The sequence below is a fragment of the Hydra vulgaris genome, chromosome 15 (genome assembly GCF_038396675.1).
Source record: "Hydra vulgaris chromosome 15, alternate assembly HydraT2T_AEP".
Classification (NCBI taxonomy): Eukaryota; Metazoa; Cnidaria; class Hydrozoa; order Anthoathecata; family Hydridae; genus Hydra; species Hydra vulgaris.
Genome location: NC_088934.1, coordinates 53,861,570 through 53,889,145, shown reverse-complemented (window position 1 = coordinate 53,889,145; position 27,576 = coordinate 53,861,570). Strand labels below are relative to the sequence as shown.

The window sequence follows — 27,576 nt, the reverse complement described above, 5'->3', positions numbered from 1 at the left end:
AAATATTATTGGATAAAAAAAGTTTTATAAAAATTCGCATGCATTTTTGTTATTTATTCTTAAATGACTGAAGTTACATGGTGACCGAACTTGTGTAATTTGTCAGAAAAAAGAATTTTAAAAGTTTTTTTTATTTTTCTATTTAATAATTTATTTAATATGAGGCACCTCACAGGATAAGGGACCAAGTCTTAGAAATGGAGTTATTAGCACTACTGTATAATAGATAGAAAAAATGATCAAAAAGAAAGAAAATTTAACTTAATATCTTTATTTTTGACCAAGTTATAGCTGATTGTGCGGGGCAATGACCGGAATAGCGTTTTTGAGAAAATTAAAGTTGAAAGTTCGCATAATTTAAAAATTTTATAAATTCAGTTTGATGAAGAAGTTAGTGGTTATTTTCTGTTTTTAAATGCATAATACAGTTTAGATTACGGGTACAAATTTTCACATCAAATAAGTTTCAGTAACTCCTTAAAAATAAAAAAATAGAAACATAACTGAAAAATCAAAAAGGTACCAACTCTTAATTATATACAAAATTTTGTATCTGCTTTTCATTTGGGGCAAACTGGAACTGTTTTTAGCATTTTATTTACATGTCCAACTTGTTTGCAGTAAGAACATGTGGATGGCTTTCTTTTAACCGGAGGCAAACCCATTGAAAAATCTAGATTGCAAACCATTTCTTGAACTGTTTTGCGAACATTTGCTGCTCTGACCTAGAAATAAAAAATAATTTAAGATAATTAGTGATGTTTTCATTGTTCAAAGCCTAAACACTAAGTCAAATATCCGTATTTTAATTCTCGTAATGGTGGTAGGTTAAAAAATAAAAAAACCTGGGCAAACATTATCCCGACAAATTAAATCTTTCCCGCATTCTGGGACAAAAATTCGGATGTTATCGTAGAGATACCATTGTCTTTCTGGTGAGAGAAGTTTAGGTTGTAATATTTGTGGCGTGGTAATTTTTGAGATGAGTTGGTGTTGCCATATTTGGAATTCTACTTCCGCACTGTCCAAACTAATCTTACAAGTAATCACTCCAGGTTTATCAAATTGAAATGTGAAAGAGTGTCATTGCTTGATATTAGAAATCGTTTTAAAATTAGGTGAAAGCTGTTCTTGCCAATCATATGTTGGAATAAAAATTGAACCATTCTCGTCACCGGCGATGACTGATTTATTCAATTTTGAAATTGGAGTACTAGCTTCTATGCATGCAGCAAACTCTTTGACTGAAGCTACTTCACTTCGCCAAAGCTTGGATTTCAGAATCCCAAATCCTGCATCTGGAGAGAATTTCGTGTGACCAACAGGCAAAAACATATTAGTTATTTTTTGGTTTAACCCAACAGCCACTCTCCAAGCGAAATACTGCATTACAATATTGTTTTTATTTTGCCCTACGCAGTTCTCAGCATGGCAATACAGGGTATCTTTGATAGAACATTTATGTTCAGCAAAGTAGTGATGAATCTTACTCAAAATACAGTTTGCACTCTTTCCGGTTAACATGTTTTCACGTATCACATAATTGTGCTGAACACAGGTCGATTCATTTGCAATACCAAAAATCCCAGCTTTAAACGGAGTTAAAAAATAGATAGGTCCAGGTTGATCTGGTAAGTTTGGTAGAAAGATTTGCTGTGCAAAGTCAAAAGAAATGTGTGAAATTTCATTTTTTTTTTTGCCAGTTTGATACAATCATGATGTTTTAACATCTCAGTTATTTTAGATGTTTTAACATCTCAGTTATACGCTCTCGTTTGACTTCTTCTTCTAGATTAACCATTTCAAACATTTTTATAGTGTTATTCTGACACATACTGCATAAGTCCGAGCACAGACGTTGGATAACGATAAAAGGCAAGGTCATTCTTCAAATCTTCGAGAAAGCTATATTTTGCAGCAAATGCATTCCAGACAATTCACATGCAGGTTTATATTTTTCATGTATGCTTTTCTTTGTTTCCCATGATGGAAGAAGCATCATCTGATGATCTCTTATTCCTCGAGTTTTTTTGGGTAGAACTAGTGCATTGTTTTCAGCATAATTCATTGTAAATTGAATAACTGCTGTGGCATCTACTTTTGTACAAGTATTTTTGGGTTGTCTTCCAGTATTACCATGTCTACGAGGAGCAATTCCAAACTTAATGACTTGTCTGCGTAGTAGACGGAGACGTTTACGACCAATCCCATGCAAAAACAGGAATGTTTTCAAACATATTTTGTATCCGTGAAACCGATAATCCATCAGTGTTTTTGATCACAGTTCATTTTAATCTTCATAACGATTACAACACTTAGCCTTTCACTAGTGTGAAGCAGAGCACTTAACTGGGCAACAATATTGTCATTCAGTTTGTTTTCATGTTCAAACATCCCATCAATCTCAAAACATTGTAGCCTGAATTCGCGTATTTCTGAATGTGAGAAGCGCGCCATACAGTTTTTATTTTTTACTCCTTGATCACACCCACAACCAGATTTTATAAATTTTTGTATTTTTTCCTTGTCTTCATTTTCAAATAACTGTGGGTAAAGTGAACGGAGAGGAATTATTATCTTAATGGTGTTATCAAGAACAACAATGTCATTTTGGATTGTCAGTTCATCCTGTGAACTTGAAGCCAAAGGTGCATTCTCACTCATTGGTTCATAGTGCAAAGTCGAGGTTAAAGGTTGATTGTCATCTATTGTCGCTAGATACTTGGTTATCAGATGAATCAGACATTAAAAAATCATCATCGAAATCATTTTCACGATCTCTATATTCAAAGAATCGTACAGGGCATTGTTGACTTCTGATGAATCTAAACCATCAGTTCCACAACTATTCAAAAGCTTTGCTATATCAGCATTTTTAGAAGTACTGGATTCATGATTCATAATAACTAAAAACCATCAATGTTAAACGAGTCATTAAAATTAAACTTAAAGTTTAATTTTATCTGAACTTTTTTCTACACCTAATGTGAGTCGGCTCTTATGGTTGGTTTGAAATACTAGCAGAAATTTTGCAACAAATAATTGTTTATTTGTTATAATTAATTTGGTGTGTATGAACATCACTGTCATGCACTTCTATTTAAATACAAAAAAACCACAATACATAGTCACATTTATGAATTAAGCGGGCTTATTATGTGAGCATTTGAAATCAATTTGTTTCTAAAGTAGCACCTGTTAAAAGAAATTTAACAAAGAAAAGCATATTTAAAATTATTACTTTATTTAATCTAATAATTGTTTTATCAATCAATAATTGTTGGTACTACGATTAAAAACATAACAAAAAATTTAATAAAATATTTGGTCACCATACTTGGTTTAAAGGGTTAATAAATAACATACAAATAAGTTAAATTTTCAATAACTTCTTAGAATTTTCAACGATTATTGATCAAAAATAAAAAGTATTATATACTGGCACGCTAAAATGTTAATAATACAGCATAAAAAAAATAATTAATAAGGAGTTCTTTACTTCTAGAGGAGAGAACATTATCAAAACAGTTCTGATGAAGAGTTGGTACCTTTTCCACATTTAAAAAAAAATCCGTTTTTGCAACTACCAAAAAATTTTTTTCACAAAAAAACACATAATATGTATTGTAATATGATAAAACTATAAAAAAACAAACAAACAATAATCTCGTATTTGAATTTTTTGACCTGACTAACTATTATGTCAAATATCTCTGTAACTAGAAACTAAGACTTGGTACCTTTTCCTGTGAGGCGCCTCATATTTGTTGTTTTATTTATACAAAAAAAAAAAAAAAATACTGAGCTTTGTTCAAATAAAATTACTTTCATGATTTAAGTTTCTGTTTGAGTATTCATTATATGGATTTTTTTGGTCAAGAAGGAGGGAGGATGATGTCTGATTTTTACTTACATATACTTAGCATTAACTAATGGCTCCAGGATTAAACTTGTGTAATAAGATCCCTGTCACTTGGTGTCAACTAAATGAATGAGAAATAAGAAAAATTAAAGTATAAAACTTTGATATAAAGCTTTGAGAGTTCATATTTTTTATATAGCATATATGTATATATAACATATATATATGTATATAACACACATATATATATATATATATATATATATATATATATATATATATATATATATATATATATATATATAATTATATGTTATATTAATTAATTTTATTAATATATATTACATGCTATAATATATTTTTATATAAATATATATTACGTGCTGATTTTAAAAATAATATTACAGCCTAATAACATTGAATATTTATCTAATTATTTTGATGCAATTTGAAGAATAATGAAAGAAGAGATTGCTGCCTCATTCCAAACCCTCAGTTGATGTATGTACTTAAGCCCCTGCAACTTCCTGTTTTTTTTTTTGACATCATCTGTGTGCGTCTAATTCTGCATTTACATCTGTATGTATGTATATATATATATATATATATATATATATATATATATATATATATATATATATATATATATGTATATATTATAATTTAAATTAGCAGAAAATCACTTAACAAAAATTTTTCTTGTTTTACACTGTGTTTTATCAATAAAGACTCATCAGATTTTCTGATGAGTCTTGATTGATGAACACAGTGTAAAATGAGAAAAATTTTTGTTACGTGATTTTCTACTAATTTATAATTGTTCTGTTCTTTTAAGATCATTGAGCACTCTATTTTGTAGAAACATTTTAAAATTATAATAAATATATATATTATAATTTATTTATTTTTTAGATTCGGAGAATGGAAATAAGCTTCTAGATTTTTTAGCTATTGACCTAGTAGATGGGAAAGTTAGAATCTCAATTTCTCAAGGAGAAGAGAAAATATTCAGAAAAATAGTTGTTTCAGGAAAAAATCTTAATGATGGCTTGTTTCATTTTGTTAAAATTTTCAAGCGTGGAAAGGTATATTATAAATTAGTTTTGTGGTCTCTGATGTTCCAAAATAAATTCTCTAATATTTTAATAAACCTTCAAGCCGCAAATACTACCCTATTTGAAAATATTATTGAAAATTGTTTAAAGTATTTTTAAATGTTTAGTAACTATATTTTATTTACTTTATATATATATATATATATATATATATATATATATATATATATATATATATATATATATATATATATATATATATATATGGTGAATGGTGAAACTTCAAGTCGAAGATAAAAGTTAGATAAGTGTTTTTTACTAATTTATTATTGCTCTGTTCTTTAAGAACATTGAGCACTCTATTTGTAAAATACACTAACATAATTTACATATATATATATATATATATATATATATATATATATATATATATATATATATATATATATATATATATATATATATATATATATATATATAGATATGTATTTAAATAATTAGTGTCTGTTTGTAATATATTATATAGACAGAATATATCTCATAATTACTTTTTAATCTATTTTATTGTCCTGAATAAATCGAACTAGCTTTTAGTATGACAATAATAATTTCAATAAACTGACAAGAAAGTAAGTTAATAAAAATGTTGTAATAAAAAGGGTTGCAAACTGTAATCAGTTGTGACCTTGAAGATGAGTTAAAAACTTACATGGAGAGTTTATGTTTCCAGAAACAAAAATAAAGTTTTACACTGTTAATTTGAATTTGAATATTATTTTATTAAAGATAATAATAATAATTTCAAATTCATTATTAAAAATTTCTTTGATTGTAATTGGTTTTGTTGTTTGTTGTTTATTTAGATTTAAACAATTTTTTATTTCTTTAAGTTTTTACGAGTAACCATTGATGATTGTAAAGATTCTGAAATCACAGATACCCTATCTCCACTAGGTACTCTAAATCAACAGCATGATAGTTGTGAAATTACTGGTACCACACCTGGTCGTTGGAGGTAGTTTTTTATGTTTCACATTTCATATATTTATATTATAAATTATAGACAAATTCTGAAATTCTGCATATTCTGAATGTATTCATGTGAGTTCAGGACTGATATCTTGAATACATTTAGTTCAGTTCTGAACAAAAATTTCTAAGTTTTTTCAAATAATTTCAGAATCAAGTCTTTTAAGTACATCCAGATGGAAACTCATCTCTTAAAAAGAACATTTAATGTTTTTAATTTTAAATTTTATTAATATTCTTTTAGTATCAAATAATTTTTTTATTTTAATTATTTACTCGCAATAATGCTGCAAGCAACTACTAATTAAGTTGGGATTTACCAGAGTTACCAGAAAACATAAATTATTGTTAAAGAGCAATAAGATTTTTGACGAAAGACTTTAAAAAATGTTCATAAAAAGAGTTCATAAAACACAAGTAAAACAAGTTAGAATTCCAGGATTGATGCGCAAGAGAAAAAACATGGTGACTAAAAGTTATTAAAGCACGAAAGTATAGACATGGTAAAAGGATGTGACGTGGGAATGGCAAGCGTTTCCATGAGAGGTCAGTATTTACGTTAATCCTAGAAGGCGTAAAGTAGAAAACTAAGGAAAAGTGTGCAATCAATATATGAAATATCTAAAATATTGCTCCTGACATGCTAAAGGATTTCAATATGTCAATTATTATAATAATTGTTAGTAGTAAATAAGTTAAGTAAATAAGTTTTAGTAAAATTAGCAGTAAATAAGTTTTAGTTAAAAATTAAAAGCCACACTTCTAAGCTGTCACAAAGAAGAGATCAGATCAAAAAGTGTTGACTTATTTTAAAACTGGAGTTCTAAATACTGTGCCATCAACAAATAGAGCCATAGCAACCACTTTGGTTATAAGATTGTCAGGAGGATTGTAAATATAGGCAAGAAACAAGAGAAAGAGCTTTGTTGTACTCTAGAAGTTACTGTGAAGTTACTTGTTGTTAGAAGTTACTGTGAAATTACTTGTTGCTAGAATTTACTGTGAAGTTATTTGTTGTTAGAAGTTAATGGAAATGAAAAAGATCTTAAGTATTATAATCTCAATATCAAATCAATCAAGGATGGGTTTAGAGGACTGGCATGCCAGATTTTATTGAAAGTCTTTGATACTTCAAGTGCAATAGCTCTTGAAGTATCAAAGGTTTTCAATAAAATCTGGCAATAGCCTCGCTACCTCTATTTAATGGTCCCCACCATCTTAAGTCTAACAACTTACTAATCTAGTAAGTTATTAGACTATAAATATTAGAAAACTGGTGGAATGATAGTGAAGTTTTTTAATTCTTTATAATATTACAGATTTTTAGATAGAAAGTGTAAAATAAGTTTTAAAGTTGAATGAAATTTTTCTTATCACTTAAATTTTATGGTTAACTATTGAAGTTCTTGAAATGAAAACCTCAAATGTCACAAACAATTTTTTTTTCAGGAGAGCATTTAAACTGAATACCGTGGTTTAGCACACGGAATAAGTTTAACTATTAAGTATTCATAATTAAATATTGATTAAAAATTTAATGTGACATTTGATGTTTTTCCTTCAAAATATGGAGAAATTTGATTATAAAAAGAGAAATAAAAACAACAAAAGTGATCTTTTTTTTTTATGTTTTTATTTTATTTTTCTTATAATTTATAAAGTGGAAGAAAAAGATTGTTTTATGAATATTTTTTACTTATAAGTAAACAACCAGTAAACAAAAAAAACAAAAGCATAAAATACAAAACATAAATACTGTATTAATTGAATATGAATTTTAATCTGCATCAGTTAATCCCTCGCTATCTTCTTCATCGGCAACTACCATATTGCTGTCACAAGACAAATTTTCATAAAAGTAGGGATTTTCAGGATTTTGTAAGTATTGACATCCAAAGGATAAATTGTATTTGGTTGTAAAAATTCTATAATATGTTTCATATTTCAGTTGTTTTTGTAAAATTGTAAAAAGAGTTAGTGCATTTTTTTTATGCTTAATGAATCTGGAAGGTATCTTACATTTTTATTTTTGTTGAAAGAATAATGGCTTTAATGGCCTTTAAAGGATTGTATATGAGAATTAATGAGCTGTATTATTTGATAAGGTACAGCATGTGGGTGATTTTTATGTTTTCCTCTTATCTTTTGGGGCTAATCCTGTACTTGGGATATATCTCATCCTTGACTGAGACATATCCAAAATCATAATTTTGAATATGTCTCAGTCGAGGATGAGATATACCATGAATTGATAAAAATGCTTTCAAACAAATTTTATAGCTAAGACTTGAAGTTAAGATTTTATATGAAACAAGTAAGAATAGTTTAAGAAGATATGTATGCATTTTATAAGACACATAGGGAATAATAATGCTGACCTTATACTTGTAAGATGCAGAATGCATGTAAGTAATATATGTATGTAACATAGGAATTACATCTTTTAAGTTACTTTTTTTTCTTTGAATGTCTCCTTTTATTATTTATCACTTCAATGCAACCAGATAAATATCTTGTTCATTTTTAGTTTCCATATTGTAAAACAAATATTTCCGTTCTGAAGTACTGAAAATGAACCTATATATCAATCAGTAACAGTATTAAAATTAATTTGGAAAAACTTTATGTTGTGTTTTGTAATAGAAATTAGCGATTGCATCAAATATTTAAAAAAATGATAAATAAAAAAGTATATAACATAAAAAAATAATATAAGAATAAATAAATAAGAATAAGTTGTATAAATCATAAATTAAAGTTATAAATTTAATATGAACCTTAGTATTGCAATACAATATAGTAATATCAATATAGTAATATCAGGCCTTGTTAAGAAGCGTTACGCAGCTCGCATTTTGCTTGCGAAAAGGCGATTTGCCTACGCGCTCAGCAGTTTTGCGCTACGCAAAAACTTTTATCTTTTAGAATATTTAAATTATCTTTTGATTATCGTTAACGTGACGTTTATTCAGAAGAAATAAAGTCGTAAGTAAAAGCATTTAACCGCAATTGTAAATTAATAGATTTTTTTGTTAAAGAAACAGTTTGTTTCATTTTTTTTTTATTATTATTAAAAATTAGTTAAAAAAAATAAAGTGTTTAAGTTTTATCTTAAGGAATTAAATATATAAATTCCTTTTAAATATAAAAATTATTTTTAGTCATAATAGTTTAAAAAATACACGATTTATTTTGATGTAAAAATTTTATTAATAACATATTTTGTTTATTGTTAATTCAATAACGTAAAGTTTTAATGACGTTCATTTAATTTATGAAAATAAATTATGATCACGAATATGTTATCGGTAACTGATAAATAACAAAAAAAAAACTCTATTGTTTAAAAACATTATTAAAAAGAGTTCACAAATTAAATAAGAAAAAATTTATTAACAATTGATAAAATAACCAAAAACCAAATGTAAAATCATAAGAAAATAAACAAATATTTTACGTTTCATGAAAAAATATTTTTTTCAAAATAAAATTTAGTTTATATTTGAAAAAAATAATAAAAATGATTTTTTTAATAAGAACTTTGATTTTATTTGTAACTTTTGTTATAGTGAGAAAAAAAAAACTTTTTTTATGATTTTTAACGCGTTAATAAAATAACTTTAATTACAATGCGGTACTTGAAAAGACGCTAGTGACGCAATATAACTTCTAACGATGCAAAATATATTTGCTGAGTTGAGTTACTTAAAAATGCGTTACGCGTTTTCGCTACGCAGCGAAATCTCGTAACAAGGCCTGTAATATAGTAATAATACAAAATTTATAATTTTTTTTCTCCTAAAGGTTTTTAAATGGGATATATCCTCTGCAGATAGGTGGTGCCAAAAGCTACACATTAGGTGGAAATGTTATTGTATTTGAATCATTAAAAGGATGTGTAAGAAACATAAAAGATAATGACATCATGTATGATTTACAATCTCCTCTAATGCAGTCTAAATCTGGTATCGGTTGTCCATCATATTCTACATTATGTCCTATCTGCGTTAATGGCGAGTGTATATTAATAAACTCTATCAGAAAATGCTCTTGCTTCTTTGGGTGGCAAGGAGAAAATTGCAATGAAAGTATAAATTTGTTGACTTTTTATAAGACATTTTTTTTTTTTTTTATTAATATTTTTAAATAATGTTAGTTATTGTAATACTTTGAATAAAAATTGTGCAATATAATAATAATATAATAAGAATAATAAAAATATAATAAATAGTATAAAAGTAATAATAAAATGCTGTAAATATAGTTAAATTATAAATAAAGTTTTATAAATATATATATATATATATATATATATATATATATATATATATATATATATATATATATATATATATATATATATATATATATATATTTATATATATATTTCTGTATTTCTGTATTTCTAATTCATAAATTTAAGGGGTTCAGGCTTATCGCTACCTTGGAAACAGTTATTCACAGTATTCTCTTTTGGATGAAGATGGTTCGTTGAGGAAATTAAGTTGGCACAAACGATATGAATCTCACTATATGGTACAAGTAAAGACTTTTTATGATGGAGTAATTTTATATGAAGAAGGTTCAAATGGAGAATTCAGCTTGTTAGAGGTTGATCAGTTTGTAAAATGCAAATTTTTTATGTCTGAAAAAAAAAAAAAAAAAAAAAAAATTTTTATAAAATTTATATTAAAAATCTAAAATTTAGAAAACCACCATGGTAGCCTCATGTTTATCTTTGCTTAGTTGATTTATTTTTTAAAGTTTGTGTTAAGAGTGTATTTTAACAGTTAAACCAAAAAGTTTCAACTGTTTTATAAATTTTTTGTGCAAATGTTAGCACGAAACTACTTACTTTATTTTAAATATATAACATTACAAATACTGGATATCTAATAAAAAATGGTGTAAATAGAACAGAAAAGACAAAAAATTTTTATTATGAAAAAAAGTCTAAAAATTAAAATTGTTTCCTACCATGTCTAAAGTAATTTTATTCAAAGCATTCTTTCTCAATAAGTTTTTTAATTCAATCTCTAAATCCACGTTATGTTTTGAAATACAATTCCAGGTCTTGAAAAGGGATGTATTGAAAAACTCCAGAACACTTCAGTGTTTGGGTGGGATTCAGCACAAGCATCTGATTTAAGTCACTTTGAATAGTCTAGAGGATATACATCTGGAGATTTAGAAAATCACCAGTTTTTTTTAGCCAGAAAATCTGCAAATTTTTTTCAAAGGCTGTGTCTTTAGTAGTGCTCCATTTTGTGTGAACACAACTTTTTTATTTTTATCATAGGTTACCCCTATCCAAGGCTTGGTATGGCTCTCCATAACGTTTATATAACCACTAGTGTTGAATTTTTTACCTTTTTTCCCAAGCACAAGAGACATTTTTTGGCAATCAAAGGCAATGACTACAAAAACCATGACCTGCCTAAAATGTTATGTTTTAAAAGTATCTGAAATGTTCTGGAAGTTTACTTTGTTGCCTTTAACAATAACATGGTCATTTCTGCTATTTGAGGCATAATCCTGTAAAAATTTCAAACGTTGTGACAGAACTTGACAGTCTTTATAACTTTAAGAGTTTGTTTTGAATGTTGTCTTTCACTTTTTTATTAAACCATCATTTAATCTACAGATCATAAGTTTTCCAAAGTTTCCTAAAACCCATAACATAGGTTTAAATTTTTGGCATGAAATTCTTGAAAAGGCATGAAAAGTTTGGCATGAAAAGTTTTTTTTTTTTTTTTTTTTTTTTTAAAATGCACATTTTTTTATTATGCACCTGGCATATGAATCTTTTGGTTAGATTATTAATATCAAATTTGAATTTTTTATATAAACAGGTTAGAAAACTTTTATTTTTTAGATTCGAAAAGGAATGTTGCAGTACAAGTGCAATCTAGGGGATGGTGTTCTTACGCTGGCACTTCCTGGTGTAAATATTACAAATAATGAATGGCACAATATCAGTTTGATACGGAAAGGAGCATTTGCCACTCTCGAAGTTTGGAATAATGGTATAATATCTGGATATACTAATGGTAATACTGGAACCCATCAACTCCTAGACTCTAATGGCATTATTTACTTTGGTGGTATGTTAACTTCTGACCCTAGCAAAAAAACTAGTAACAAAAATGGCATAGCAGTTGATCCCATTAAAAGAATTATTAACAAAGATGGCACAGTAGCTGATCCTAATAAAAATAACAATGATGGTCTAATAGCAGATCCTTTTCAAGGTTTTTTTATAATTAAATATAAGTATTATAAAATCTACTATAGCGTATTTATATAAGCATTTGCTCACTTTTTTTGCATATCTTAATCAATACAGCTTTTTTAGAAAAAGAAGAAAAAAACGAAAAATAATGAATGAAAGGATTGCTGCCCCATGCCAAACCCTCAGTCGATGTAGCAGCACTCCGCTGCAAGTCAGGCTATTTGTCAGTCAATGTATGTACTGAAGCCCCCAGCAGCAGGCTATCTCAGTATGGCGTCAGACTGCTCACCTAAATCAACAGTATAAGATATATGTATATATATATATATATATATATTTATATATATATATATATATATATATATATATATATATATATATATACATATATATATATATATATGTGTGTGTGTGTGTGTGTGTGTGTGTGTGTGTGTGTGTGTGTGTGTGTGTGTGTGTGTGTTTAGAGCCGGGATAGCTCAGTTGGTTAAAGCGCTGCTAAAAGTTTGGAAAAAGTATTGGCGTATGAGTTGTACTTCGGTACAAAGAGAACTCACCTCGATTAGCTCTGCTATTACAATGTTTCCTTTTCGACTAGGCAAATAAATATAATATAGTCAAATAAATGAAAATTATCATTTATTGTTTGTAATTTAAATTGATAGAAATAATAATAAGATTAATAATCTTATTATTGATTGATAATAACTTTGATACTTTAGTACTACATTTAGAATTTATCAATAATAACTGTTTTATTATTAATAATAATAGAAAAAAAGAAGTAACGAGATAAAAATAAATTAATAGAAATATGAAAAAAAAAGAAAAAAATATAGCAAATGAAAAAAAATAATATAAAAATAGCAATAATCTTCATTATAAAAATATCGAAAACAAAATTAAATATGAACTGAAGTAAAAAGAATTTAGCTAAATTCAAAAAGAAATAATAATTAAAAAGATGAAAGATTGCAGAAGATAATTTGTGATCATAGTTTAAAATTTTATTCTTAACAGTAATTACAAATTTAATTATATTAACCAGTTATTATTAATGATATGAATAATAAACACATAGACATAAACATACATAATAAAAGTCATAATTTGCAAGTAATAAAAAAGAAAGGTAACAATCAAATAAAAAAGTTATTATTAAACAAAGAAATAACAAGAGAAATAATTGCTATTGAATAATAAAAGAAACAACAGCAATGAATAATGATAAGTTTCACATACCTCCTCAGTTCCACTTACCTCCTTGTTCAGTTTATTTTATGTTAAGAGAAAGTTATTAGTTCTTTTTGTATACCCCTGATATTTTCTATGGACTTAAATTTATTAGCGGGGTTTACTAAAAGAACTAATATTTTTCTTTTAGCATAAAAGGAACTGAACAAAAAGGTAGGTGGAGCAAAGGAAGTATGTGAAGTTGAGGTGGTATGTGGAACAAAGGAGATATCAAAAACTATAGTGTAGTGTGAATTTAGATATTCACACTGTAGTGTAGTGTGAATTTAGATATTCACACAGAAATTCAGAGAACATTTTACTCAAAAGAGTATAAAAAAAGTACAAAATATAATTAATAAAATATACAGTAATAAAATATATGTATAAAGTAATATTAATATATAATATATAATAACAAAAATAATAATATTAATGACATAAATAATAATATTAATAATACATTAATAATGTATTAATAGTTTTAATTGAGAATTTCAAAGTATTTTACTTTAAATAGAGTTATATTACAATCATGAAAATAAAAATTTTAAAAGATATGATCAAGCTTAACTAGTGGAAGCGTTTTTAATTAGCTTTATTTTGGGTTGCTGGAAGCCTAAATTAATGTTATAATGTGCTCAAAACTTCAATTTTTTTATAGGATGCATTACACATGGAAGCTACAATCATGAGTATTTAGATTACAGATTTAGTGATTCCAATAATCCTTTAATAAAAGTTTTTCGGTATAATGTTGATGCTAACTGCACATGCTCCTTAGCTGAAGCGAAATTATGTCTTAATGGAGAAATATGTATGGCAGGGTCACCCCCATACTGTAGTTGTTTAACAGGAAGCAAATGTTCCACAACTGATACAATAAAAGGTCAAGGTATAAAAACATGTTTGAGATAATTTTTTTTATTATTATAGTAGTTAAAATGTAACAATAGTTTTAACTATCAATATTACATTAATAGTTTTTTAATTCTTTGTTTAGTAACTTAGTTTTCATTTTTCTTGTTTAGATTTTAAATAAATTACATTTTAATACTTTGATATAATGTTATACAACACTAAATGAAGGTTTTTCAATTTAGAAAGCAATAATTCTCGTTTTTTAACTGGTACTGGTATGATGGTACTCATTGTTTTGTTACTTCTGTTCCTTGGATTTTTAGCAGTTCTAGCATTATTTACATCAGGGGTTTTCAACAAAAAGAAACCTATACCAATATATGTTGATCAAACCTGTCGTGAAAACATCATGCTATATGCTGATGAAGGTTTTTAGTTTACTTTAATAAGTTTTTAAAGTTTTTCATCCCTTCAGAAGTATAATCATTTTTTTTTAGTTTATGAAAGATATTTTTAAAAAATATAAAAGAATTTTATCAATTTGAAACGTAAATTCTACCTTAATTTTAAAATTGGCAGCTTATGTAAAAATAAGTTTGAGCCAAAAGAGAGTTTCAAATGCCTGACAGAACTTAAAATTTATTTAGTTTTTTTTTCAAATAATTTTTTTTTCAAATAAATTTTCAAATAGGGGTAAACAGATTCTATCTGTTGATATCCTCGCACCCCTTCTTTATCTATTAGGCTGGCGCATATGTATTTTTAATACATTGTTTCCAGTTTAGGATGTTGAATGCTGGATCTTCTTGACTCAATGCATGGGTTTTGCATGTGTCTCTGTTTTTATGACTAGGCAACTCATTCTATTATCCCCTAATGAGGGTACAGCTCTAAAACTTAGTTTTATGGTTCTGAGGCCAGCTGGTAGTTAGGTTTCCTGAACTCTGTGGTAGCTCTCAGAGAGGCTGATTCCATCAACAGCTGAAAAATATCAAAGTATTAACAGTGCCACGTTGCGCATGAATGGTGTCCCTGTTTGTACTTTTAGTGTGCATTGCGGAGGCCACATTTGGGGCCCTTTGTTACGGCTTAGGGTTTATTAGTAGTAATGAGGCAATTGCTTGGGCTATTAAACAGTGTTTTGAGTACTATCTATGCTTTGAGTAAAGTTCTTCAACAAATTTAAAAATGAATAAAGTACCAAAAACTAAAACACAAAAAATCATCATCACCAAGTTATCTAAACCTATCATTCACTAATATTTGTGGTCTTCGAAGTAACTTTTCTTCTGTTGAGTCTTATCTCTTGCAAAGTTCACCAGACCTACTTGCTATTTGTGAGACTAATTTGAGTTCAGCTGTCTCATCTTGTGATTTTAGTGTTGATGGTTATCTTCCTTTAATTCGTAAAGACTCCAATAGTCACATGCTTGGCCTGGGCATTTACATTCGTAAGAATTCACCAATTTGTCGTGAAACTAGGTTTGAATTCACAGACTATTCTTTCATGTGCTTTCGTTTAGCACTGCTTCATTATATTGCTTTTCTCTTTGTTCTATATCGCTCTCCTTCATCTCAAGAATGCAATCTTTTTGATGTTATTTCTGATCATATTGACTAAGCCCTTGTTTTTAGTGACTTTAATGCTCACCACTCTGAATGGCTTGGCTCTAGTGTCAGTGATTCTGCAGGCATTAAAGCCCACAACTTTTGCCTTTCTCAATCCCTAACTCAAATAGTCAACTTTCCAACTAGCTTTCCAGACAACCCTAATCATTTGCATTCTCTACTCGACATATGTCTTGTTTCTAATCCTAGTCAGTGCTCAGTTTCTCCACATTCACCCTTAGATGCTTCTGATCACAGTTTGATCTCTCTAAAACTATTATCTCATTCTTCTTTATCACCTGAATCCCCCTATTATCGTACCTCTTACAACTACCTTAAAGCTGACTGGGATTCTTTCCGTGATTTTCTTCGTGATGGCCCTTGGGTAGAAATCTTTCGTCTTCCTGTTGACAAATGTGCTTCTTACATAACTTCGTAGATTCAGGCTGGCATGGAATCTTTTAATCCCTCTTGACAATTCCAGATCAAGCCTCACTCTCCATGGTTTTCCTCACACTGTGCTGCTACGATAGCCAATCGAAACCGTTACTTCCATATCTATCAGCAAAACAATTCTCCAGAAAACAGACGTCTGTTTATTACTGCTAGAAACCATTGCAAAAAGGTTTTGTCTAACGCCAAAACCCACTATTCTCAGGACATGAAATCTCGTATCTCATCTCAAAAATTAGGCTCTCGTGACTTGTGGAGAATCTTTAATAGTAATAATAATAAGGGCAAGTCTTTAATTCCACCTCTCTTGCATAGTGTCACCTCTTCTAAAGACAAAGCTGAATTGTTTACTTAAAACTTTTCATGATTCCATTAGTTGCGTTCTACCTGATATTGCCAACAAACAAGTTGATCAATTGCTTGACATTCGTATCACTCCAGCTTCTTTATCTAAAGTTATTTCCTGCTTAGACTCTTCTACAGCTTGTGGCCTGGACAACATACCTGTTATAGTCTTGCAGAAGTGTTCTCCGGAGCTATCGTCTATACTTTCAAAACTATTCAACAAGTGCTTATCAGAGTCTTGTTTTCCAGCCTGCTGGAAAGCGGCATCTGTTATACCTATTTTCAAAAATTCTGGAGAGCGAACTGATTCGTCTAACTACTGTCCCATTAGTCTTCTTCCTATCATAAGCAAGGTTTCCTATCATAAGCAAGGTTTTTGAATCTTTAATTAACAAACACTTAATTTCTCATCTTGAATCTAATGACTTACTTTCTGACCATCAGTATGGATTTCGATCTTCTTGTTCTACAGCTAACAGTATTAACCTATAGGTTTTATCGTGCATTATCGTGATTTGCTAACAGTAATAACCGATAGGTTTTATCATGCATTAAATAAAGGTGAAGAGCTTAAGGCCATCGCTCTTGACATTTCAAAAGTTTTTGATAAAGTTTGGCATGCTATCTTCTCCATAAGCTTTCTTCTTATGGTGTATCTGGCAACATCTTTAAGGTTATTGAATCTTTCCTTTCCAATCGTAGTATAAAAGTTGTCCTCGATGGACAATTTTTATACTACACATGCACTCTTCTTCTTATTCTGTAACTTCAGGGGTTCCTCAAGGTTCTCTCCTTGGCCCTATACTCTTTTTAATTTACATTAACGATCTTCCAGATATTGTCACATCTAAGGTGTCATTTTTTGCTGGTGATATTACCATTTATTCTTGTCATGATAAGAAACCAACACTCTGATTGCTTGAAGGGGGCATTTGAGCTTGAAAAGGATCTCACTTCTGCTACAGCATGGGGCTCACAGTGGCTGGTGAACTTCAATACAGATAGAATTCAATTTTTTTCAGCCAATTGTTATCACAATAAGTTAGATCTTCCTATATTTATGAACGGTGATGTACTCGATGAGTCATCTACTCTTCATCTTCTAGGATTAACTCTTACTTCTGATCTCTCTTGGAAACCATATATCAAATCAGTTGCAAAATTAGCATCTGCTAAGGTTGCATCTCTTTATCGAGCTTGACACTTTCTTACTTCGGATTCTATTATCTATCTCTATAAATCTCAAATCCGACCTTGTATGGAATATTGTTGCCATATCTGGGGCGGATCCTCTAATGATGCCCTTTCTCTTTTAGACAAGGTGCAAAAACACGTTGTAAACATAGTTGGACCTGCTCTTGCAGCCAACCTCCAACCATTATCACATCATCGTAATGTTGCTTCTCTTTCTCTTTTCTACAAATACCATAATGGGCACTGCTTTAAAGAGCTAGCGTCTCTTGTGCCATCTACTAAAATTCATTCTCGTGTTACTCGTCATTCATTAAAGTCTCATCCTTTTTCTGTGACTGTTCCTAAGTGCTCCAAAAACACTTTTTTGTTTAGTTTTGTTCCTCGAACATCAGTTCTTTGGAATTCGTTTCCTTCATCTTGCTTTCCTGATTCATATAATTTGCAATCCTTTAAGTCATCCGTCAATCGTTATCTTGCTCTACAATCTTCATCTTTTCTCTTCCAGTAACTTCCAACTTTAATTAGTGGTTGCTTGCAGCCTTGTTGGAAGCAAAGATGTTTAAATATATATATATATATATATATATATATATATATATATATATATATATATATATATATATATATATATATATATATATATATATATATATATTGAATATTTATTCAAATAGTATATACTTGAATATTACTTAAATAAAAAAACATATTGTAAAAACTAAGAAATAAATCTAAAAGAACTTCCGAAATATTGGTAAGAAAAAACAACAAGTTTTTCTATTGTCATCTAAAAATTATGACTTGTAGTGTAATGTTTTTGCCTAAGGAAAACTTCTACCTCAAAATAACTTTTTTAATGAAATTTTTATTATTTATTAGTTATCTTTGTTCTATTATTAACAAAAATAACTTTGAAAAAATTATTTTGGTTTAACCTTTAGTGAACATGCACTGCCAAACCTTTAAACGATTTAAAGGTCATATATATATATATATATATATATATATATATATATATATATATATATATATATATATATATATATATATATATATATATATATATATATGGACCGTTTATTTTGAAAGTGGTGGTGTAAGTCCATTTTTCAAAAAAAAGTTAGAAATCACTTAACTTACATTTAACTTAAGTCCATTTTCTTTAGAATTACTCATTAAGAACTTATAAAAATTTTATCCGTCAAATTATGCAAATGCGTTATTTGACAGATAGGATGGAATGAAAAAACCGTTAGCCACAGAAGTGCTTAATATTGCATGTTTTAACATGTCCCGAGAATTTGCGTTATTGCAAATTAGCAAAATGTTTGTCTAAAATGCATTGTTATCAGTATTAGTTTGACAGTTTCGAAGTGTAGTCCCGATATTTAAATTTAATATATTTTTTACAATTATTTACTTTTATTCTATAAAAAATGGATAGTGATACAGGTAGGAAGTAATAATAAATCATTATTTTACTATAGTTTAAGATATTTATTTTATTCTATTGTAAATATAAAATCACACAGAAATAAAGCCCATGAATATAAACAAAAGAAGAGTCTTACAATTGAAGGATGAGGATAATTCCATTAATATAAACACATGTTTAAAGAAAATTACAAAAAGAAGAAGAATTATAGAGCTAGAATGTACATCAGATGAGGATGATGTTTCATATAGTCAAAACTTCGATTCTGCAAAAGAAATTAAAGGGCAATATGCCCAAAGAATAAGTAAAATTAAGCAAAATTCCGGGCAAGAATATTGTACAAAAAATGGTAAAATTATTCCAGAAAAAAAATTTGAAAATAAAAGTTGTAACTGTTCGAAAAAAATGCGTAGAATGTATTAATGAAGTAAAACGTAAAATAATTTTTCAACAATTTTGGAATATGAGCGACTTTGATAAACAAAACTTATTTCTCTATGAAAGTGTTCATAGTTATCCTGTAAAAAGAAGAAGACCAAGAAATTATGCACGAACTTTGGGGACTAATGTGTATAAATTTCACTTGAGCACTCCTCGTGAAAACATTTTAGTATGTAAGAAATTTTTTATAAATATTTTTAATATATCTACGGGACGAATTGATCGCACCTTAAAAACAAAAGATATTTCAAAAGACATGCGTTGTAGAATAGATGGTTCTTGCAGGAGAACTAGTGAACTCGCGATAAAATTTGTTAGAGAACACATAAAAAGTTTTCCAGCTTTTGAGAGTCATTACACTTGATCCCAAAATCCAGAACAAAAGTATTTGAACCCTGAATTGAACAAAACAAAATGTTTAATTTATACTTAGAAAAATGTGCGGAAATTAATGAAATTGCAGTTAATGAATGGATATACTGGATAATCTTTAAAAGAGATTTTAAGTTATATTTCCATCAACCGCGCAAAGACACGTGTGAAAGATGTGATTTCTTTAACATGAAAATTCAGACAACAAACAGTGACGAAGAAAAGGCGACTCTTGTACAAAGACATGATGTTCACTTAAAAAATGAAAGAAAAAGCAAAATACCTCCAGAAAGGTATTTTGCCTTTTTTTTCGATTTACAAAAAACCTTATCGTATCCAAAATTATCTGTTTTGATTGCATATTATAAGCGGAATATGTATGTTTTAAACAAGGGATTCCATAATTTTCACAACGGTAAAGTTTTTATGTATTTGTGGGATGAAATTACTGCCTCTAGGGGATCGCAGGAAATTGCATCTTGTTGCCTGAGACATTTACAAAATGTAACTACCCAAAATCATGTTATAGCTTACAGTGATATATGCACTGGGCGAAATCATAATATTCAAATGGCATTGATATGGTTAAGAGTTATCCAGTCTTCGGAAAATAACATTGAAATCATCGACCATAAATTTTTGCTTTCTGGGCATTCGTATTTACCAAACGATGCAGATTTTGGTGTTATAGAAATGGCATTACAAAAAAAGAATTTCTTGTACACTCCTGAGGATTATTATGAGATTATAAAACAATGTCGAAGAAGTAATAAGTTTAATTTGTACAAAATGAAACGTGAGAATTTTATTTCAACAAAATATCTAAAAATTGCAATTCAAAAAAGAAAAAAAAATACTGAAGGAGAAAAGGTAAACTGGCTAAAAATATGTTGGCTGAGGTTTTGTAAAAGTGCACCATATACTATTTCATATAAAACATCGATGGAGGATATGGAATTTAAGACTTTAGACTTATTACCAACCGTTCGAGGGAGACCACCAAAATTTGAAAGAATCGCTCTAAAGTCTTTGTATATAAATGCCAGACCCAATACACAAAAAATATAAGGATATGATGCAGTTATTGCCTTATATACCTCTTGTGCATAAATATTTCAAAACACTTCCGCATAATGAGCCTACTTAAAAACCAGTAACTAATGTTAAGCTTGTTAAACATTGAGAATTAAAAAGACACTATTTTATTTCTTGTTATTACTTTTTTTTATAAAGAAAATCAGAACAAAACAATGTATTTCAAGTGAAAATTAATTTTTGATTAGTGAAATTTATTGATTTTTACAATTCAATAGTTATGAAAGTGGTGTAAGTCCATTTATGACCCTGAAAGAGTATGTTATTTTAGTTAAATTCACATGCAAGTCATTTATGTAATCAAATTACACATTTCTAAATTCGTAGAGACATTGCCAAACTTAGTACAATTTATGCATATTTTTTAATCGACTAAAATGCTAACCTTTAAATATCTCGAAAGCAGAAAAAATGAACTTACATCATTTTCAAAATAATCGGTCCATATATATATATACAGGCTTTCACAGCACGCCATTATGGGCATTTCCATTTCTGTGCATGTTTGCTTTATTTTAACAATTAGAAGCTGGAACTTGAAGCAATATACATAATAATTTTGCGTGTTAACATCGCAATAGTTTGAAAAATATACAATAATTTTCAAAATGCTATTTTCTAGCTAGAAATAATTGGTGACCACTTCTCATCAAAGATATAATAAAGATTAGTTTAAAAATATCTTACTTGAAAAACTCACAAGCAATTTATTTTCATAAAAAATAACTAATCGAAATTGATCATTCATGAACTGCATTTAAGCCATTGGTGTGACTTAATGATACATGATGCAATCCCCTAACTTTCTTATCTAAACGATTGCTGTGACTTGATGAGTTTCATAACTTTCTGTGAAACTTTACTAACATCTAAAATATTGTTTTAAAAAAAAACTGCTGAAACTTATATTTTCGGAGGAATTCAAATTTATTTATCTAGTAACTAAAATTTGCATTTTTTTGTTCCATGTGTAATTCTGCTTCAATCTTAATTTTTTGGTAACACCACTGTATACCATTTTTTATTTGCAAAATATTTATATAGATTAGAATTAAATGAGAATAAATTAGAGATTGCCAGTTTTATCTTTATGAAAATAAGAAAACATGTACAAATTTCCGTCAATGTCTTTATATGACCATGCAAATAATATTTTGTTTTTACTATTTGACGATGGCTTTTAATATGCTTTCAAAATTTAAAAATGCGCTGAAAAACTTAGCTAGACTTATCTAAAAAAAAAACTTTATTTCAAAAAAGAAAATCTTAAAGAAAGACAAAAAAAAAACTTAGCTAAAACTAAAACACAAAAAACAAAATTAAACTATATAAATAACTAAACTAAAAATAAAACTCTACAAACTAAAACTCTAAGTTTATTTATAGTCGTGTTTTAAATTACGTTTGGAATAATAAACTTTGAATCTTTTATTTTTATTTATACTTACATAATGTTATGGAGAACCCATAAAATAAAAAAACAATTTACTTCTAATGATTGTTTAAAAAATATTTGCACTTAATTTTAATTATTTTTTTATTTTATAAATTTAAAAATATACAGTATTAGACAAAACGAGTGCAACCATATAATGCTAATTTAGTTTCTTTATATAAAAGTGCTGCATTTTTTCAATTTAGAGAAATAACTATGTAACTGTTAAGAGACAAAGTTCTTCAAGTTTTATTCATCACAAAGTTCATTATTTGTACACGAAAATTAATAAATCAATCAAAAGTATTAAAAAAAGTTGGTTTCCTTCTGGACAAAACAAGTGCAACTCGACAAAATGTTGACCAAGCTGTATTTTGCTATCAATATTTCGTGGTGAATCCTTTGTTGTCGATCACAGCCTTGCATCTTGGAGGCATAGATTCGATCAGGTGATCAATGAAACTTTGTGGAATCGCTGCCCAGGCCTTTTGGATTTGTTCAAACAGTTGATCCTTATTACGAACACCTTCACGATTAATTCTGCGGTTGACGATCTCCCACAGGTTCTCAATAGGGTTGAGATCCGGAGATTGAGGCGGCCAATCCATCACCGATAGGTGGTTGTCTTGAAACCACTGCTTGACTACTTTTGCAGTGTGTTTCGGATCGTTGTCTTGCTGAAAAACCCATTTTATTGACATTTTCCATTCAGCATGAGGTAACATAACATCTTTCAGGATATTTTTATACATGAAACCGTCCATTATTCCATCGTTTCGATGTATTGGACCTAGACCGTTAGCAGAAAAATACCCCCAGACCATTACATTGCCTCCACCATGCTTCACGGACTTATAGCAATAACGTAAATCGATGCGTTTTCCGGCCGCTCAACGTACACGGCAAATGCCATCGCTCCCAATGATGTTGAACTTCGATTCATCACTAAACAGGACATTTCGCCATTTCTGCACATTCCAGTAAATATGAGATGTAGCAAACAGGAGTCTTTTCTTCTGATTTTTTAGTGAAATCAGCGGTTTCTTTGCAGGGCGTCAAGAAAACAATCCGGCTTCAACAGCACATCGTCTGATTGTTCGGTCCGATACAGGCAGCTCTAATTGCTTTTGTATCTCGACTGATGATATCCAGGGATCCTTCTTGACGGACCTGACGGTCATAGAATCCTCTCTAGAAGTGGTGGAACGCGGTCTTCCACCTTTGTTATCTGCTGCCAACTTCCCCGTAGAACGATAACATTGGAACATAGTCTTGACACGGTCCATTTTTTCACGCGATATTTATCACAAATACTTTTTTGTGACATTCCACTTACGTAATCGCCAATAATTTTCTTTCTTAGTTCCAATCCAAGACTGTCAGGGGCCATTTTTGCACTTGAAGTCATAAAAATGATAAAAATAAATAATCACGCTTCTCAAGGCTTACCGTGTTACATTTACCTTGTGATGATACAATAATGCTCTGAGGAACACAACGTCTTGGTTGGATGTGGACTGTATTGATGTAATGAAACACTTGTTGTATTTCACTTCTTGTATTGATGTTCTTTGATAAAACACTTTGATAAAACTCACTTCGATAAACTGTCTTGATAATACTGACTGATTGACTTTCATATACTGACTGAATTACATGTCGATTTACATGTCTCTTATATAGTAAAATGAACCTGTGTGAACCTGTTCTGGAAGATTCTAGATGCTTCTTTTCGATGCTTCTGGAAGCTTCTGGATGCGTCTGGATGCTTCTGAATGTTTCTGGATATTTCTGGATGCTACTGGATGCTTCCAGATGCTTCTTCTGGAAACTTCTGCATGCTTCTGGAAACTTCTGGATACTTCCTTCAATTATTAAAAAACTTCCGTGGCGTTGACACGGACCAGACTTAAGAAAATGAAACAAACCAAAAAAGTTGCACTTGTTTTGTCCGCTGCCAAATGGCACTTGTTAACGAAATTCTGCCTGTGTGCTGTCATGTCATGGCATGCTATGACTCCAGACTCCTGAACTGTTTGCTGTGGTAGTATAGTTCGTTTCGTTTTTAAGACATGTAAAATTAGGAACACTTTTTAGCATTGTTCGATGTTGGTTGCATATGTTTTGTCCAATACTGTAAGTTTCCATGTAAATACACGCTAGTAAAATTTTCGCATTAAAAACCATTTCATACTTTGTTTAAACATTTATACATTGTTTATTTTGTTTTTTGATTTATTTTAAGTTTATCAATTATCATAAAAAATACATAATTATGTAAACAAAAAAAACTAAAATAAAAATTTATAATATTTGTTAATACTTAATGTAAAAAATCATTAGCATTGTTTTGAAACTCTATTAAAAAAAGTGTTTCAATAATATTAAAGCTTTAAAGATCAAACTTATTTTATTGTGACAGCTTTCAAAAACATTTGTCATTTTTTATTCAACTAAATTTTTTTTTATCTTTTTAAGTGTATTAACTTTAAAAAGTTTCATTGATAAAATAAAAGTTTTAATGTCATTTATTTCTCTAAGATATAATATTTTTCATTCTGAGCGTTTTTGAAATGTTTTTTTAAATGGTCTTGGTCAAATTGTCAAACCAAAATATTATTTGCCTAGTCATATAATGACCATTTAAAGGTCGTATGAGGATCAAGAAACACTGGTCAATTTTAAAATTAACTTGTAAAAATTATGGCTTTTTAAGAAAAAATTTTAAAACTTTTTTTTCGATTTAATATTTGTTTACTCATTTTAATCCGATAGCAATCAATACTTATTACAACAACAATCAAACAACAACACATTAGCTTTTATGTGCAAAAAAAAATTTAAATTATTAGCTAAGTAGTTTTTGAACATTTAACAATAAAATGAAATTTCATCGTGTTCAACAGAACAAATTTTTACATTAAATAATTAGATGATTTTTTGATTATAATTTTAGGAGCTGGTGAAGATGATTTCCACAACTACGATCTTGAAAAACTTTTGCAGCATGCTGGTGGTAAAAACTTATCAGTTGTTGAAGATATGAATAATTTTGAAATGAGTGAAATCAACAAAAATGGTTACAGTTTTATCGGAGGAAGCCAAAATGATTTTTCAAATAAGAGAAATAGTTTTATTCATGACTCTAATACTAGAATTTATAACGCTAACTCATCTAATGGTGAAGCTTATAATGCTACTACTGCTCGTTCTGTCAGCAATGCATATAATAGTTTCTCTCAGTCAGCAGGAGAAATGTATAAGGCCACAACAGCTCGATCAACAGTAACTAGGAATCAACAGGATCAACAGGAAAATCGCTTTGAATTCAGCAACCAGAGTAGGTTTTTTTTTTATTGATAAAATAACATTTTTATTTATCTGTTTTATATATTTAAAAATAGCAAAAACAAGATTTTTGCCAAAAATAACGAGAAAGATTAAATACAAAAAATACTTTACAAAATACTTCGCTCTTTGCAACTGGCAATTCTGCCACCTCTTTCCTTTCTTCCACATTACCTTACTTTCTTCCACATTTCCTTCCATTTAAAGTTGCTTTTTTTTTACTGTTTTTTTTGACGAAAGTGAATCTCTTTTAGAGTTGTTTTTTTTTAACCTTTTTTTTTTAGACGAAAGTGAATCTCTTTTGCGATCAGATTATAATGCAAATACCGAAACTGAAAACTTTACCTCTCGTTCACAACGACAAGTATCACAAAGTTCTCGCTTTGATGCGACACAAGCTGAAGAAATTAATTTAGCCTTATTCATTGATGAACAACTACTTGCAGCTGACAATTCTAAAAATTCACACCCACGTGATACACTTTTGCATTATGGTTATGAAGGAGAAGGATCCGACATGTCAGATTTAAGCGAACTAGGTGAAAGTGAGAGTGAGACTGATGATGAAGATGATTTTTCTTTTTTGGCTGATTGGGGACCAAAGTTTGAATTTTTGGATCGACTATACAACCCACGCACTGATGATTCTGAAGAAGATGTTTAGTATTTCATTGCTATTTGAATTGTAAAACACAAATAAAGTACTCTAGAAACACGATAAATTCAATATAAACACGATAAAGTACGTTAAAACACTTTAGAATACTTTAGAAAACGTTTATTAACGGGAAATAAGAAGACTTCAAGATTCTATATACTTAAAGACATATTGTATTTATAAATGGTATTTTTTGCTAATTATGATGAAATCATTTTCTCTGTACAATACTTTTTATTTATTAATGTTTTTTCAGAATTTTCTAGATATTTAATAATATTTATAATGCATTTGTATGAACATCATATTTATAATATTGTAATTACTATTTATTACACGTTAATGTTTTTAATTGTAGTTGCTTTCTTTTTATGTAATGTATAGGTCATACTTGAAATAACATTTTAACGTGGAAATAAGTTATGTAAATCTAGAAATCAGTTCTCCAAAAATGTATTTTTCAACAAATTTTTTATTTTGCTTTAAATATTGGTTTCGAAATGTATCGGTTTTTATTTTCTTTATTTTGCACGTCTTGGCGCGTCACTAAGGAAAAACGTGTAAAGGCAACATTTTATTTTTGGCGCGTCACTAAGGAAAACGTATAAATACAACATTGTTTTATTATTATTCTCAATAAACCTTTCGATATTTATTTACTTTTAAATAACAGGTTGAATTACAGATACCATAGATATCGCCGTTACCTTAAAGATTACTGCATCGCAAAAAAACTCGTGACATTTGACCTATAAGGAGTTTATAAAGTACGTACGCTTAACAAACAATCATGAATAATGGGTTCCATTGCACAAAACATTGCGCTGCAACGCGCACCAAAAACATCAATAGACAGATCCCGAATTCCAATGATGTAATGATACGGCTTCCTGGAATCGAGGCGAACCATGACAAAAATT

At 28.8% G+C, this 27,576-nt stretch overlaps 1 protein-coding gene across 1 annotated transcript in view; it reads left to right on the top strand.

Annotated features, from left to right (window-relative positions):
* LOC100197476 (protocadherin-like protein) overlaps positions 1-27,161 on the top strand; it is a 61,951-nt gene extending 34,790 nt beyond the window's left edge. Inside the window, exons 15-23 of the mRNA XM_065820198.1 lie at positions 4,775-4,947; positions 5,808-5,932; positions 9,751-10,034; positions 10,370-10,557; positions 11,822-12,197; positions 14,076-14,306; positions 14,515-14,700; positions 25,607-25,990; positions 26,283-27,161. Of these exons, the coding sequence (XP_065676270.1) occupies positions 4,775-4,947; positions 5,808-5,932; positions 9,751-10,034; positions 10,370-10,557; positions 11,822-12,197; positions 14,076-14,306; positions 14,515-14,700; positions 25,607-25,990; positions 26,283-26,662 (2,327 nt within the window). The 3' untranslated portion in view covers positions 26,663-27,161. The remainder of the gene's footprint in view (positions 1-4,774; positions 4,948-5,807; positions 5,933-9,750; positions 10,035-10,369; positions 10,558-11,821; positions 12,198-14,075; positions 14,307-14,514; positions 14,701-25,606; positions 25,991-26,282) is intronic.
* Positions 27,162-27,576: the final 415 nt, after the last annotated feature.